The 16,237-nt window shown below is 38.4% G+C and overlaps 1 protein-coding gene across 1 annotated transcript in view; it reads left to right on the forward strand.

Annotated features, from left to right (window-relative positions):
• atrnl1a (attractin-like 1a) overlaps positions 1-16,237 on the forward strand; it is a 380,138-nt gene that overhangs the window by 77,582 nt on the left and 286,319 nt on the right. The window contains exons 11-12 of the mRNA XM_059359919.1: positions 11,379-11,463; positions 13,211-13,422. Of these exons, the coding sequence (XP_059215902.1) occupies positions 11,379-11,463; positions 13,211-13,422 (297 nt within the window). The remainder of the gene's footprint in view (positions 1-11,378; positions 11,464-13,210; positions 13,423-16,237) is intronic.

Genomic DNA, 16,237 nt, shown 5'->3' on the forward strand with positions numbered 1-16,237 from the left:
GTCCCCGTAAATGGAGAAAACATGATGCACTACCTTCTACGGTGCCCTACCAGTAGAGAAAACATGATGAAGTACCCTTAAGTTTGCCTTTCCAGTCATGAAAGCAAGATGAGGTGCCCTCAAGGTGTCCTTAGATGGAGAAAACTTGATGAAGTGCCCACTATGGTGTCCTTAGATGGAAAAAACATGATGAAGTGCCCTTAAGGTGTCCTTAGATGGAGAAAACATTATGAAGTGCATTCTAAGGTGTCCTTAGATGGAGAAAACATGTTGACGTGCCCTTAAGGTGTCCTTAGATGGAGAAAACTTGATGAAGTGCCCGCTAAGGTGTCCTTAGATGGAGAAAACATGTTGATGTGCCTGCTAAGGTGTCCTTAGATGGAGAAAACTTGATGAAGTGCCTGCTAAGGTGTCCTTAGATGGAGAAAACATGTTGATGTGCCTGCTAAGGTGTCCTTAGATGGAGAAAACTTGATGAAGTGCCTGCTAAGGTGTCCTTAGATGGAGAAAACATGTTGATGTGCCTGCTAAGGTGTCCTTAGATGGAGAAAACATGTTGATGTGCCTGCTAAGGTGTCCTTAGATGGAGAAAACTTGATGGCATGCCCGCTAAGGTGTCCTTAGATAGAGAAAACTTGATGAAATGCCTGCTAAGGTGTCCTTAGATGGAGAAAACATAATGAAGTGCCTGCTACGGTGTCCTTAGATGGAGAAAACATGTTGATGTGCCTGCTAAGGTGTCCTTACATAGAGAAAACTTAATGAAATGCCTGCTAAGGTGTCCTTAGATGGAGAAAACATAATGAAGTGCCTGCTACGGTGTCCTTAGATGGAGAAAACATGTTGATGTGCCTGCTAAGGTGTCCTTACATAGAGAAAACTTAATGAAGTGCCTTCTAAGGTGTCCTTAGATAGAGAAAACTTGATGAAATGCCTGCTAAGGTGTCCTTAGATGGAGAAAACATAATGAAGTGCCCTTTAGGTTGCACATAAATGGAGAAAACATGATGCACTACCCTCTAGGGTGCCCTTCCAGTCAAGAAAACATGAGGTCCTCTGGGTTGTCCTTCCAGTGGAGAAAACATGATGAAGGCCCTTAAGGTGCACCTTTCCAGTCAGGAAAACATGATGAAGTGCCCGCTAAGGTGTCCTAGATGGAGAAAATATGATGCACTACCCTCTAGGGTGCCCAACCAGTCAAGAAAACATGATGAAGTTCCTGCTTAGGTGTCCTTAGTTGGAGAAAACATGTTGAGGTGCCTGCTTGGGTGGCCTAAAAATAAAAGGTTGCAATACGCTAGCATATACGGTATGCTATAAAGCTTTATGTGTGTTGGTGCCCCTCCCCATGCAGCTGGTGCCCTTTATACTTTCTTCACTCCTGCCCCTCAGACTGCCTGAGTTCTCCCCTGCACAGAAACAAAAATACATACACATGTGGTGTTTTTACTGCTCAAAGAGAGAGAGATGGAGCGAGAGAGAAAGTTTTAAAAAAAATAATCCAAAAGACAGAAGGTTGTGTGAGTGTGTTAGGACACAGAGGCAGCAGAGTACTGTAGGTAGAGAGTACGGATGATTAAGGATCCCATTACAGGCTACCCAGTCGCACCGTAGACCAGATGGCATGAGGATGTTTCCACCCCGCGACGGGGACAGAGAAATGCAGGGATGAAGGGAGCTTTGGGAGAGAAAAAGAGGGATTACACCAACTCTTCACAGGAGAGAAACAACAGGGAGCAGAGAGATTAACTAGAGTGAGGACAGGAGGAAGGAAAAAAAGGAGAGATGGATGTATATGCAAGGAGCAAGTTGTTTAAAAAAGACAAAGGGAGAGGAAGGAGGTCCATTACGGAACTTTTTGTGGAGCTTTTAGTCGTGACCATAGTTCAACAATTAGGTGATGTGCTGAGCTATTACCTTCTGAAGAAGACCTGGGGATGTGACACATTTTAATAAGTGCAAAGGTATTTTTGTTTATTGAAGCACAATAAGGATTTTAGTTTGTCTGGGATTACATCCAGTCCATCTGCCCTCCTTCTCTTTCCTTTATCTTTCGCTGTCAGTCTCTGCTGTAAATTATATAATAAAGGGGGAAATGCCAGGGAGGATATTGGTTAGACACTGCAGTGAACGTGGAGAAGCAATAAGAGGAAATAAAAGAGCAGAGCATTGAGGAAGGAGAGAGGGATATACACAGGGCGGGAGAGAAATAAAGAGTAAATGAAGGAGGGATTTAGGGAGAGAAAAGGAAGCACTGACTACTGCGAGACAATTACCTAAGAACAATAAAGGTATGCCAGGATAAAGCAGGTAATAAGCTTGTGAATAAAAGGCAAAATCAAAGGTAATAAACAATAAAGCATTTGTTCACCGAGTTGAAAACAATGCAGTGCTTTTTTCCCCCGTCCCATCAACAATCACAATAAAAGTGTGTATTTACATGTCCCCTAACTCTGTGCAAATACACCCCTGTCTTTATAAATATCATCATTTATTCATTACCGCTCATATCTGCAGATATGCACAACTTTATTGTCCACTAGCCACCGCTCTACCTCACCACAGAGGCAGGAGAGGGAGGGAGGGGGGTAGTGTTGGTTGAAAGAGAAAATACAAAAGGAGAGTAGATGAAGGGAGGTAGCAGGAGATTGAGAAAGAGAGAGAGAAGGTGTTGAAGACATTTACACTGTAAAAAAAACCCTGTTGTTTTTACGGTAAAAAAAAACGCAGCTGTGGTTGCTAGAACTTTACCGTAATAAATCCGGTGCAACTTTTTCTGATATTACGGTAAAATGATATTAGCGCTGTTGATTTCCCGTTTAAGATTGCCATTTTATTCCATATTTAACCATAAAAAATAAAAAACGTTTTTTCCATCAAAGGAAACGCTGTTCTGCCATATAATTGACAAGAAAATACTTTATAAATGCTGCATGAATTATAGATTTTACCATTAAATATTACAGTATATTTTTGTTAGAGATATGGTCTTTAGTACATTTAACAGTGAGAAAAAGTATTTTTACAAAAAATAAATGCTAAAATTACAGTGATGGCTTGTATATATATTACAGTATATTTTTGCTACAAACACAGTGCCAGAGTATTTTACAGTGGAGTAATGTATTTTTCAAAAAAATAAAGCTGTAAAAAAATACTTTTTGGCTGATATATACATTTACGGTGTTTCATTGTTACTGAAACTGAATTAACCCATTTATCATTTTACGGTCTTTTACTGCCATGGTTTAGCAGTTTTTCACTGTAAAATCTACAGACATTTTTACAGTGTAGGGCAAAACAACGTCTGAACTTGAATCGGCAAAAAATGGCACTCCTGCAAAAAAAATAAGTTTGTTTGTGGTACTCATATTTATAAAAATGAACCTTTTCACACATATAACAAGTGCAAAATACATCGTTGTTAACTGCACTTTATAATGACACACATAATCGTCTTGTGATCAGCAGGAGGACATAATTTATCAGCACCGACCACCCTGTGGATCACCTCCGATCTGTGTACCAGTTTGTGTGTGTGTGCGCGCGCGCGTGTGTGTGTGTGTGTGGACCATCTGGCACTTATTTCTTTTTCTTGTGGAGGTTCAGCAGTGTGTTAGTGACATTATAACCAGACTGGTCTGTTGTATTTCAGTGGTTCAGCCCAGAAAAGACTTATCTTGCTGTGTTTCTGTTGAACAGGTTCCTCTTACTCTCTCAGGGCTTATATGGAGTCATCTAGTGACTGTTAACACACTGGGGATTAAGAACCAGTTTAAAACCTGAGCCATTTGAAGAAATGTCTCCTTTTTCTTGTTTTCTCTATTTTATCCACGGCTGCTTTATTATCATCCTATAAATTTCAGCTACATTAAAATTTAAATTCAAGACTGTCATTACCTCCAAATAATCTTATCTTATCTAATATAAAACATTTTGTCCTGCAAGTATTAAACTTATTTTAGGTGACATTCATTTCCATTGATTTGTAACATATTAAAGCTATTTTTAAGTAGAAGAAGAAAGTGTAGAAAGTGGATCACTTGGCCAAAACTCATATCTTAAGCATGTTCTGAGAGGACACTCAATGTTTACTGGCAGGACATAAACATCGAAGCAGATATAATATGAATTTATTAATTTATAAATCTACCCTGACTTTGATATTTTTAAGGTCAACTAGTGTTTTGCACTCTTTTTTGTTTAGACTTTTAGTAGTTTCAAAAAAGTTGCTTTTACTTGATACTTGAACATTTCATAATGGTTGCTTTATCTTAGAAATCCTTTAATTTCTAACCACTTCCTGGATTTTTTAAAATTATTATTTATTATAGTATTTCAAGTTTTTAACTTTATTCCAAATAATGTATTGTCTCCTCTCCATTCCCTTTTCTTGCCTCACTTGTCTTCTCTTTCTTCCTTTTATTTTCTATCCTTTAATTTTGCCCTATTTTTCTCCTTTCCTTTCCTTTCCTTTCCTTTCCTTTCCTTTCCTTTCCTTTCCTTTCCTTTCCTTTCCTTTCCTCTCCTCTCCTCTCCTCTCCTCTCCTCTCCTCTCCTCTCCTCTCCTCTCCTCTCCTCTCCTCTCCTCTCCTCCTCTGCCCTCATCTCTCCAGGAGATAATTAATTAATCCCACCTGTGGAAGTCACTTCTCTCCATCCCTTGTTTCGTCTCCATTTGCTCCTGCGCTCCTCCCTGCCTCCGCACTCACTGCGAGCGAAGAGGTTTCAAGCACTAATTTGTTTTTGTTTTGCCGCGCTAACCTTGGAGGGGCGACGCAGCGTTATTAGCTTCTCCTGCTCTTCTGCTGCCACACATTAGATTCAGGTCGACACGGAAGGCACTTTTCATTTGGATTTAATTCTCCCTCTCCCCCTGCAGCTCTCTCTCCTCTCCTCCCCTCACCCCTGCCACCCTCACACTTCTAATTAGATTTGGGGGGAAAATGAACTCTGATTAAAAACGCGGTCCTCTCCAAGTTGACACACCACAGGCACACACCCACACACTGTCTGCCGCACACAAACACACACCTGACACACACATGGCAGAGCCCACTGAAAAGCCCAGGGCATGCTGGGAGCTTGTTTGGAAGATGTTGGGAGCCGTGATATATTGGAGGAGCAAACAGTGGCTGCCGTTCAAACCTCCTCCTCCTATTCCTCCTCCCGCCCTCCTCCATCAAGTCCTCATTTAGTGCAGATCAGATCAAACTGTCAATCAGCCCAGCCCGTCTGCCTGCTTCGATCTGCTCTCATGATTTCACTCTCTGTCCCACCATGCATTATTAACACAGATTTTCTCATATCCTGAGAGGAAATTAAAATCTGTGTTGATGTGCGTGTCTGTGTGTTTGTGTGTGTGTGTGTGTGTGTGTGTGTGTGTGTGTGTGTGTGTGTGTGTGTGTGTTTGTTCTTTTACTTCCTACATAGTGAGGACCAGAACACGTTTTTAACCAACAGAGTGAGGACATTTTTGCAAAGTGAGGACATTTCGGCCGGTCCTCACTTCTTTAAAGGCTTTTTTTTTTTTTGCGAGTGCAGACTTTGTTTTAAGGGTTAAAGGTTACATGATAATGATAATTAACTGAAACTGTATCGTGTGGTTACAAAACTAACTAAAATTATAGTGAAAATGTCCTTCGTTTTCGTCTTTGTCAACTTTTTTCATACATAATGAAGATGGATCAGACAGAAGAAATAAAGGCAACATTTATTATGACCTCTTTTAATCTCCCACCCAGCAAATACTCCATTATAAAAAACTAAAGCTAATAAAAACTAACCTAAAACTAAAGCATTTCAAAAAAATAAATACTAAACTAAAACTAGCGAACTAACTCTAAAAACGAATAAAAACTAACTGGATTTGAAAACAAAAATTTACAACAAAATTTAAACTAAAACTAATGAAAAATCCAAAACTATTATAACCTTGGTAGGAAATTCACTGTTCCAATGAGGGTCCTCACAAAGATAGAAGTCCAAGAATGTGTGTGTGTGTGTGTGTGTGTGTGTGTCATGGCTGATAAGTATCTGTTGAGCCTGCAGTCCTTTTGTGGACAATTTGGCAGCTTCAATCACAGGGTGTTTGTAAGATGTGTGTGTTTGTGTGTGTGCCCAGCAAGGAAGGATCAAAAGCCACTGAAGCTGTAATCTTTATTTCTTTTTCCTGTGTTTAGAAGGTTTGTAGCCGTGGCAGCAGGTTGGAAGTCAGGCTCTTGATCACATGAATGCTAAGAGCTGCAAATTCTTTTTTTTTTTTGCATTTGAGAAATAGTATGTGATGTGCAACACTTAACAAGCAGGAACCTCCTTCTAATCACGTTGATTCACCCTGTCCGACATTAGGAAGACCAGACCCTACCTGATCAAACAAGTTGGGTGGTTTAATCTACAGCAATGCTTCTTTTTTCTATAAGATCATCATACTTGAGCCAAGAGAACCACACTGCAAAAAAGGTGTGTCTAAAAACACGATAAAAACACTAAATCTGAGGGAAATGATCTTGCTGCATGGACAGATAATTTCACTTGACAAGATTTCTTAAATGAAGATTATTAAATCTAGAAATAAGCATGTTGTACGCTTAAAATAAGAAATAACTCTTAAAACAAGATAAACACTTGTAAAAGTTTTTTTATCTTGATAAGAAACAAATAATTCAGGTCACTCTGCTCAGGCCAGTTCATCGCTGCTTGCAGCTTAAATTTATCTTGTTTTAAGAGTTAATTTCTTATTTTAAGTGTTCAACATGCTTATTTCCTGATTTAATAATTTTAATTTAAGAAATCTTGTCAAGTGAAATTATCTGTCCATGCAGCAAGATCATTTCCCTCAGATTTAGTGTCTTTATCTTGTTGAAGAAGTAGGAGAATTGTCTCAACACATACAGCATCCTTCAGTTTATCACAAATATTAAAGAGGGGAGGAAAGACTGGAATCTGAAATAGTAAAATATTTGCCTCTAAGATGTAGTTTGATATAATTTGCATGATAGCAAAAATACTCATGTAAAGCAGTAGTTCTCAACCTTTTTGAGTCGCGACCCCCAATTTAACATGCATGTTGTCCGCGACCCCCGCTCACTGAACAGAATCTCATATGCACAATTCAGATCACCCGAAAAAAGAAACAAAATGACCGAAAAAGACACAAATTGACCACAAAATGATCAAAAAAAGACACAAAATGACCAAAAAAACCCACAAAATGACCAGAAAGACACAAAATGACCAAAAAAAGACACAAAATTACCCAAACAGACACAAATTGACAAAAAAAAGACACAAAATTACCAAAAAAAGACACAAAATGACCAAAAAAAGACACAAAATGACCCAAAAAAGACACAAAATGACCCAAAAAAGACACAAAAAAGACAAAAAATGACAAAAAAAAAGACACAAAGTGACCAAAAAAACACAAAATAACCAAAAATCTTGCAACCCCATTTGGGGTCGGGACCCCAAGGTTGAGAATGGCTGATGGAAAGTACAAGTAGGCCTACCCCCAATTAATACTTAAGATAGGTATTGAGGAAATGCACCTAGTTATATTCCACTCCTGCTTTTACAAAAAAACTAAACTTAACTGTTAGAGAAACTGCCAGCTGCTGTGCCCCCACAGTGAAGACGACTGGGACTGATTTCAGGGAACAGCACACAGATGCGTGACTTCCCAGCAGCATTTAAACTTATTTTAAACATGTGTCAAGTGCCAGAAGTGATAAATATGTAAAGCTTTTTAGCACCAAAGTGATATATATATATATATATATATATATATATATATATATATATATATATATCTCCGCTTTCACTGAGCAAATCACCTGAGCCGGGTGAGAATTTAATGCAAGTCTTTACAGGTTAAATTGAAGTACAGGTGACAAACCATCTGTGTTTATGAGGGATCTGGAAATAGACAGATACTGTATTTAAATATCCACAGTGAGTTGAAAATGCAAAGAACAACATTTTTAACAATGGCTTTTTGTGGAGCGATGGCTGCTCTCTCTGTACAGAGGTTATTCTCTTTTATACGGTATTAAACAAAATGTTTTAACATTCCAGTCAACTAAAATGTGCATCATAGCAAATGAAAGTCTACGACCCGGTACCAAAACCTCTGCTTTTTGCCAACTTCAAGTCTAGTTTTGAATATACTGATAATTCTTCAAGCTCCTAATTGCACCTGGTTCCTCGCTGCATGCTGGGAAAAAACAACAAAATATCAGTAAATGCTCATTACGAGTATTTAGTAATGATGGTAGGCTACCTTAGACTTAGTAGGTTGTTTTATGTTTATTACAAATGAGGTCTGCGACTCTATTTCAACATTTTTTCCCATTTTTTGGCCAACAATGACTCTTTGATTTTAAAAGTGATGTAAAAGTGACTGTTCAGACTGAGGCCGCATTAGAGAACAACAGACCTAATTAGGACCACATATGAAAGAGGCCCAGGTCTGATTTGAAAAAAATCTGATTCCATGTGATTTGTGCTATTGACACTGTTATGGAAAAAAAAAGTCACATATGAGCAAAAAATAGGATTTGTGACACTTCTTCTTGCAGCCTGAACGGAGCCTTTCCTGCGTTGGCGGAAAGAATAAATGCAGTGGACCAGACCAGCAGCCTGGAGAGTGGCGGAAGCTTTAGTGCAAAATCCTATTAAATGTTTCTGAAGTTTCTGAAGTAGATGAAAAAGAAACTTGGTGTTCAGGGGAAGGGTTAAAAAAAACCCCAAAGCAAAGCAAATGATGGCAAGGACAACCACAAGTGTTCACTTTATAACAGTTTTTAATGGAAGAATACTTTTCATACGTTTCTAAGACAGATCATTTCCTCAATTAACGACGTCATCACTTGGCCTTTTCTGTTGCTCTGCACTTGGCATGGGAAGACTTGAACAGAGTGCTTCTGGGGGCGAGCTCACGTCATAAGCACGCTCCGACAATGTTTGTGTTATTAATCTCACTGCCAGAGGGGAGAGACAAAAGCTCCTTACACCTGGTTTAAGCTGCACTGTGGCAACCAAGTTTAGATGGCGAAACGAAAACTAGAATTTAAAAAACATTTTCGTGAACTGAAATAAAAATAAAAACCATAGTTTTTAAAAAAAAACCTAACTAACTGAAACTGTATTGTGTGGTTACAAAACTGCCTAAAACTAACTAAAATTATAGTGAAAATCTCCTTTGTTTTTGTCTTTGTCAACTTTTTTCATACGTAAACCTTTTTGGTTGATATAAAATGTATTTAATCTATCTGGTTTTATGACTTAATAAACGTATTGGGGCTGAGATGGATCAGACAAGGAAATAAAGGAAACATTTATTGTGACTTTTTTGAATCTGGCACCCAACACATAGCCCATTACAGAAAAATAAAACTAACACTAAAACTAATCAAACTAAACTAAAACTAAGCATTTTCCAAAAAATAAAAACGAATTAAAACTAGCAAACTCACTCTAAAAACAAATTAAAACTAACTGAATTTGAAAACAAAAAATCACAACGAAATTAAAACTAAAAAACTAATGAAAAATCCCAAACTATTATAACCTTGGTGTTAATACAGCTGACCTTTAACCCCTCATAGTGATGAACCCGTTGCTCTTGGTGCTGATTAGAACGACCCCCTCCTTCCGTCTTTGCTCTCGTCCTGTCCTCTGCCGCATCCCTCGCTCTTAAACAAGCGCTCCCAATTAGCACACAGCTAAATGAGGTCGTTAGCAACCTGGCGTCCCAGAGTCCCCGACTCTACCGGCTCCACATTTACATTCAGGGAAGGCTCATCTGGCTAAATGGGACATTTACACTAACACGCCACAGGCTCCCACACATACACGGTCATTTCCATATGAGTATAATGGGAGCACGTAGGGGTCATTAAAACATCAGAGAGTTGTAAAATCTAAATAGTAAAATACACAGAGCTGATAGCTTCAATGATAACTAGAGAGAGAGAGAGAGAGGCACTTTATGATGATATTTAGGGGTATGAAGTGTTTTATGAAGTCATCTCCCATATTATTGTCCCTATCTTCTCCAGATCACCATAATTTAATGTGAAAAGGTTAGGATAATGAGTCCTTATTCCTTGGGATGAAATTAAGGGAGGGGGTTGACTCGTGGGTCACCCTCCTCTGTTCTTTTCTCTCACAGGCAATAACTCAGCTGCTCTTTATAAAAAAAAAGAGAGAGACATTGAGGAAATCGCGGGAGGGGCACCCTTTAATCAGCATGAGTTTAACCACAGCAGCCAAAGTAATACAGTAATAGACACAGTCACATGACCCAAATCATGGACTCACCTGTGCTCTGTCTGGTATTGTATTATATTAGAACACCTCAGAGTGCATTATCACTAGCTGAATAAACAGGTGATTAATTAACTATAACTCTGAAACCTGCTCTTTTTTACATTATACGGTACTTTGTCCTTGTATCTCACTGCAATATATACAATCTACATAAATCTATAAGTCCTGTAGCTCTATGGAATCAGCACAATGGATGCATGGGTAGAAGTGGGAACAACAACAACAACATTTTGCATTTATACAGCATTGGGAAAAAACAGTTTGCTCCACATGTTGTACATATTAAGGCATTGTCATGTTCCCAGCCTCTCCTGTCCTCTCCTCTCTGATCTGTGTAAACAGATTTTCAATGAATATTTGTCACAGGACTGTTCATCTCAGCAGAATCAATCATGTCTTCACAGTATAGAGGAGCAGAGTTGAATGTTTATAACAGGATCTGTTTAGTGCAAACACTTTATTTTTGGACACGTTTTAAACAAGAAATATCAAAATTTTAAGCTTCGGTTTGGAAAAGAAACCTTCATAACCTATGATCAGTTCAAGGACTGTTGGAAAGTTAAAACTCCAACAGTGCACTGCTTAAAATAAGAAATTACTTCTAAATCTAAAGTTTTTTTTATCTTGGTAAGAAACTAATCATTTGTAGTGCACTCTGCTCGGGCCAGTTCATCGCTGCTTGCAGCTTTAATTTATCTTGTTTTAAGAGTTAATTTCTTATTTTAAGCGTACAACATGCTTATATTTCTAGATTTAACAATCTTAATTTAAGAAATCTTGCCAAATGAAATTATCTGTCCATGCAGCAACATAATTTCCCTCAGATTTAGTGTTTTTATCTTGTTTTTAGACACACCTATTTTGCAGTGTGATGCCTGTTTTTACAGTTTCCTTCGATAAATTGTAACTTCTGTCAATCTTGAAAGAAAACATACACGTTCCATGGGATTCAGAGGGTTAATGCATTTTTCAGTGGTCATACAGTCACACAAAGCTGAAATATTGTATTCAGCCACTTGTGTATGTGTTTGTGTGCTTCTCTGCAGCCTGTGATGAGTGGACTGTCCTCCCCAGACCAGCGATGCACCGGGACACCAACCGATTTGGACATTCTGCCGTGGTTAGCAACGGGTGAGCTCCGTCCTTCGATTCTTGTCTTCTGTAGTTCATCACTGCCAAACTCCATCTGCAAAACACTTTTTTAAAAACACTCCTCCGCTCCATAGAATATGTGCACAACAGCATAGCAAGGAAAATAAAATATATTTTCCTTGCTTAAGATCATTTCTGCAGTGTACCGATGCTCAAATCTGGGTCAAAGTGGTGCATAATCTACATAACTCAACATGGTTTCACAGGAATCCGTGAAATAGCCACGGATTCGCTTAACTCAAAATCCGTGGAATAGCCACGGAATCACTCAAATTTCCGTGAAACTGACAAGGATTTCGCTACAAAGCAAGTTAATGACATATCCCGTGGCTATTCCAACATACAAAGTGATTATGTACATTCACTGAGTGAATCATATATTTCTCGCTAGAAATGTGATCAAAATCCATTTTTATGCAGAAACTAAGTCAAAATATTGATTTTTTTTCACAAAAAATGAGAGAACTGTCCACCATGTTTTTTGTTCTGACTGTCGGGACCTTGAAAGTGACGTGACTTGGAACAAACCAATAGGAAAAAATATCCATGAAATAGCCACGGGATATAAGCGAAATCCGTGTCAGTTTCATGGAAATTTGAGTGATTCCGTGGCTATTCCACGGATTTTGAGTTAAGCGAATCCGTGGCTATTTCACGGATTCCTGTGAGACCAGGTTCACATAACTACTAAATTGTATATATGCATATTAAATCTCACCTATTCATGATGCATTATTCCTGCACATTCTTTTCCCTGATGACTTCCTGCAGTGTCCTCTAAGTTTTGAAAGAGAGTCTCGGTTGACTTTCTTCTCTGCTCTTCCCTTTCACAGGTTTTGGTTTTGTGTCAATTGTTTATGGGTTGATCTCTTTATCTCGACGTTATATTTAGTTTCAGTTCACACTCCTCTTGTCACTTTTCCCTCGGCTGACTTCTCTCTGTTTAGAAACATGTGGCTGTGTCTCTGCCACCTCACCTCCTGTCTATATGTGGATGTTTCTCTTCCTTCACTCTTTCAGTAACTTTCTTTACACCTTCTATGTATATATCCAGTGTACATATGCGCTGTGCATTTCTCTTTAGAACCTAGAGAGCTCTATTTATATCCTCCCCATTTTTGAGTCTGTATTTCTGTGTTTTTGCAAGCTTTATTTGCACAGAATAGTTGGTGAATCCAATTCTTTCTTTCTGTTGCTGCTGGAAGCTATTCACACTGCCACTTACAAAGAACAAAAGAAAATAAGGAAGCATCTTTTGTTGATGCAACCTGCATTCCCCAGCCAATATTTTTCTTAATGTCATGGAAAAACTGTCCTTCTCAGAGCTTCGACAACGCTGTCTGATAAAAGATTTTGCTGATTTGCTGCAAGAGTTCCGTCACGATGCAGAGTGACTTATTGCTGAACTCTGAAAATAACAGTCTGACCCTTTAACACCATTTTCCCACCAAAAAAAGTCAGCTTTAAGCACAGAAATGTCAGCTTTGAACTTCAAAAAAAGCCAGCTTGAAGTACCAAGTTTCCCCCCGCAAACCAAAGTTCAGTTTCATCTTTGAAAGGTTCTACTGCTGTCTTAACATTTCTTCATCTGTCTTCTTCTCTGCAGGCATTTCTTGTCTCTTTCAAAATAAAACCGCCTCGATGTAACTCTGCAGTATTGATTCCTTCCACAGTGTGTACAGGTTTCTGCAGGGACTCTGCATAATCCTATCTGTCTTTTCTCCAGCTCCATGTACATCTTTGGGGGGTTTTCGGGCCTCCTTCTGAATGACGTGCTGGCCTACACCCCTCCATCCTGCCTGGCCTTTTCTGACCCGGCTCTGTGTGCTGCTGCTGGGCCGGGCCTTCGCTGCCACTGGGTCAAAAGTAACTGTGTCCCCTGGGAGCCGAAAGCACCCGAGCACAATTTCCCTGCTGCTTTTTGCCCTGCACGACCTGGTACGTTTCACCGAGGCTCTTTCTACTGCTCTCTGCTCATTCTTTTCCTTCTCCCTGTATATTTTCATTGCCATGTCGACATATTTCTCCTGAAATGTACAGCTCTATAAGTGTTTCTCCCAAAAGACTGCTTTTTATGTTGTTCTTTTCAAGAGAATAATAATTATTCTGAAGGATTTGGCTTCTGAAGTTTGTTTGCCTTCCATAATTATGGGAACAGAAGGTCAATGCTGTAACAATTACCTCATTTTGAAGTAATTAGGTTCAGTCCAAACCCTCCTCCTCCTCCTTCATCTGTCTCTGCCAGATTAGACACAGCTTTTCCAGGTATTTTGCTCCAGGCGGCTCACTGCAGGTTTAAAGAAAAAGCAATCATGCTAATGGTTGTACTATCACTTTTTAAATAGAAGAATAAAGCACTCAGATTGACTGTTTTAAAGGACCAAAAAGGCTTTGCATGCATTTTATAACATAACCCAACACAGTGAACATGCAAATCTTTGGTCAAATGATGTGCGGACCTTTTAAATGAACCAGATGAACTCCTTGCCACACAGAATATGCAACAAAGCATTAATAGAAAATATAATAGGCGAGTGGATTTGCATGTTTTATGGAAATAAGTTTATTTGGCATTTAAATGCTTTATTTTGATAGTGAAAGACACACAGAAATCTGAAATTGGACGGAAATGGTTGAATAGCTGCCAAAAATGTTGAAATAGACATGCAGTTAGGGATAAAAACACAACAAACAAACAAACAAACAAGCACAGTGGCGGTCCTTCAGAAGATGATAGAAGTCTGACTGATTAACATGTCTCTGCCTCGCCTTTAATCTCACATGCATGTTTATTCTACAAACAACAGCACAGCGTGTATTAATGACCAGAGTGAAGCTGCATAATACCATAAGTACCGTTTGTAAATGTATTTTAATCACATCCAAGCATAATTACATGCTCATTTACACTTCTTGAGAGCACATGGTCACCACATGAGGCTGGAGTGCAACTTCCTGACATACACCAGATATTTAGAAAAGTGTGCCAGATGCAAATACCAACACTTCTCATACTTTCAGACTGATGCAGGCTGACTAAGACTTCCCGCTTCCTTGGTTGAATATCTTTAAGAATTTGTACAAATCATCCTATTCAACCCATTTATGGGCTTTTCAAATTAAAATTCTACAAGATTCTACCAACAAAGAAAATGTAAAAAATTTGGAGAATAACTGAGGACATTGGCCCTCATTAATCAAACGAGCGTAGAAACGGGCGCAGATCTGAGTCTATATTTGGTCTTACGACAGGGTCCACGTGGGATTTATCAAACGACCGTATATATATATATATATATATATATATATATATATATATATATATATATACCTGATTCAGATGGCTGGCCTCCAGAGTTTACCACACTGAAGGGCGCAATACGGCCAAAAAGAGGATTTTTCCCTAAAGTCAACTTTATTAGCAAAATGCAAAGGTACAGATAACAACAGGGGCAATATAGACATATTACAGAAATACACAGCGACGAAGGTTTATGAAATAAAAGTACCTATAGTTATAAACTCAAACAAGTTCTGTGAATATTTTACATTTGGAACACGGACTTAAAAGTTTCCATAGCTTTTTGGTTTAAGGAGGTAAACAATGTTTTAAAGTAAGTTTTAATTCATTCCAAAAGAAGGGGAATTTCTCAGTCAGAAAGTGAAACGCTGACGTCCAACAGCTGCAACACAACAAACTGGTTTTGTTTGGCATTTCTGATTGGAAATGTTTCTATTGGGTCAGAACCGCTGGTGAAGGAGACGCTTATAACGGTGTCGGAGCTGGATAACAGTAAACAGCAGAAGACAACAACATTTAATATCCTCGGCTAGTATTCTGTTTGAAGAATTTCACGATTGCAGGGTGTATTTATTTTTGGATTATGTTTTAATGATAAAAAATTATGTAGTTTAAACATGTTTTGCTTTGTCACCATTAAAAAACAAAACACAGCACAGAGTTTTATCAGCTCCAGGCATCGATACAATAGTCTAAGATCAACTCTCCGACTCAGACGTGTGGACTTCATGCTGACTCAAATTTCCGTACACGAGCTGAGAGCAGATTTGAGTTCTGATCGTACCGTCCGCTCACGTCCAAACTGATAAATGCCGAGGCTTGCGTAGAAATTATCTTACGCTCACTTTTTGACGTACGCTCGTTTGATAAATGAGGGCCAGTATGTGTAGATTTTGCGGAGTAGAAGAGGAAGACATCTTACATCTGTTTTGTCCAGATGTGGCTCTATTTTGGCGTAAGGTGACAGTTTGGCTGTCTGAGCAAGGACTTGTCTTAACATTATCACCAATCAATATCATTTGGGGTTTGCAAGAACAAAATATGTTGTTAAACACGATTGTGCTTGTGGGGAATTTTTTTATTTTCAAAAAAGAAAAATATATTAAATTGGAACCATTTCTTATGTTCCTAAAACATCATTATTTATTGACCAAGTTTATGATAAAAAATAAAAGAAAGCCACAATCAGATGGTGGGAAAAAATTAGCAATAATAAAAGACTGGGATAAAGATCAGTCATTTTTCTTTACTTTAATTTGAATGTTTTATAGATACATTTCTGTTGTTACCATATACTTTTTTTTAGTTTTTTTCCTTAGTACCCTTGTTTACTTGTATGTCTTTTATGTAAATGTGTTTAAAAAAAAAAAAGACTTGCTCGTGTAGATAACAACACACTTGTTAGTCACAAGTGACCTCATTAAAATCATGTGAATATGATTAGTAGCAATT

The sequence above is a fragment of the Centropristis striata genome, chromosome 20 (genome assembly GCF_030273125.1).
Source record: "Centropristis striata isolate RG_2023a ecotype Rhode Island chromosome 20, C.striata_1.0, whole genome shotgun sequence".
In the NCBI taxonomy this organism is placed as follows: Eukaryota; Metazoa; Chordata; class Actinopteri; order Perciformes; family Serranidae; genus Centropristis; species Centropristis striata.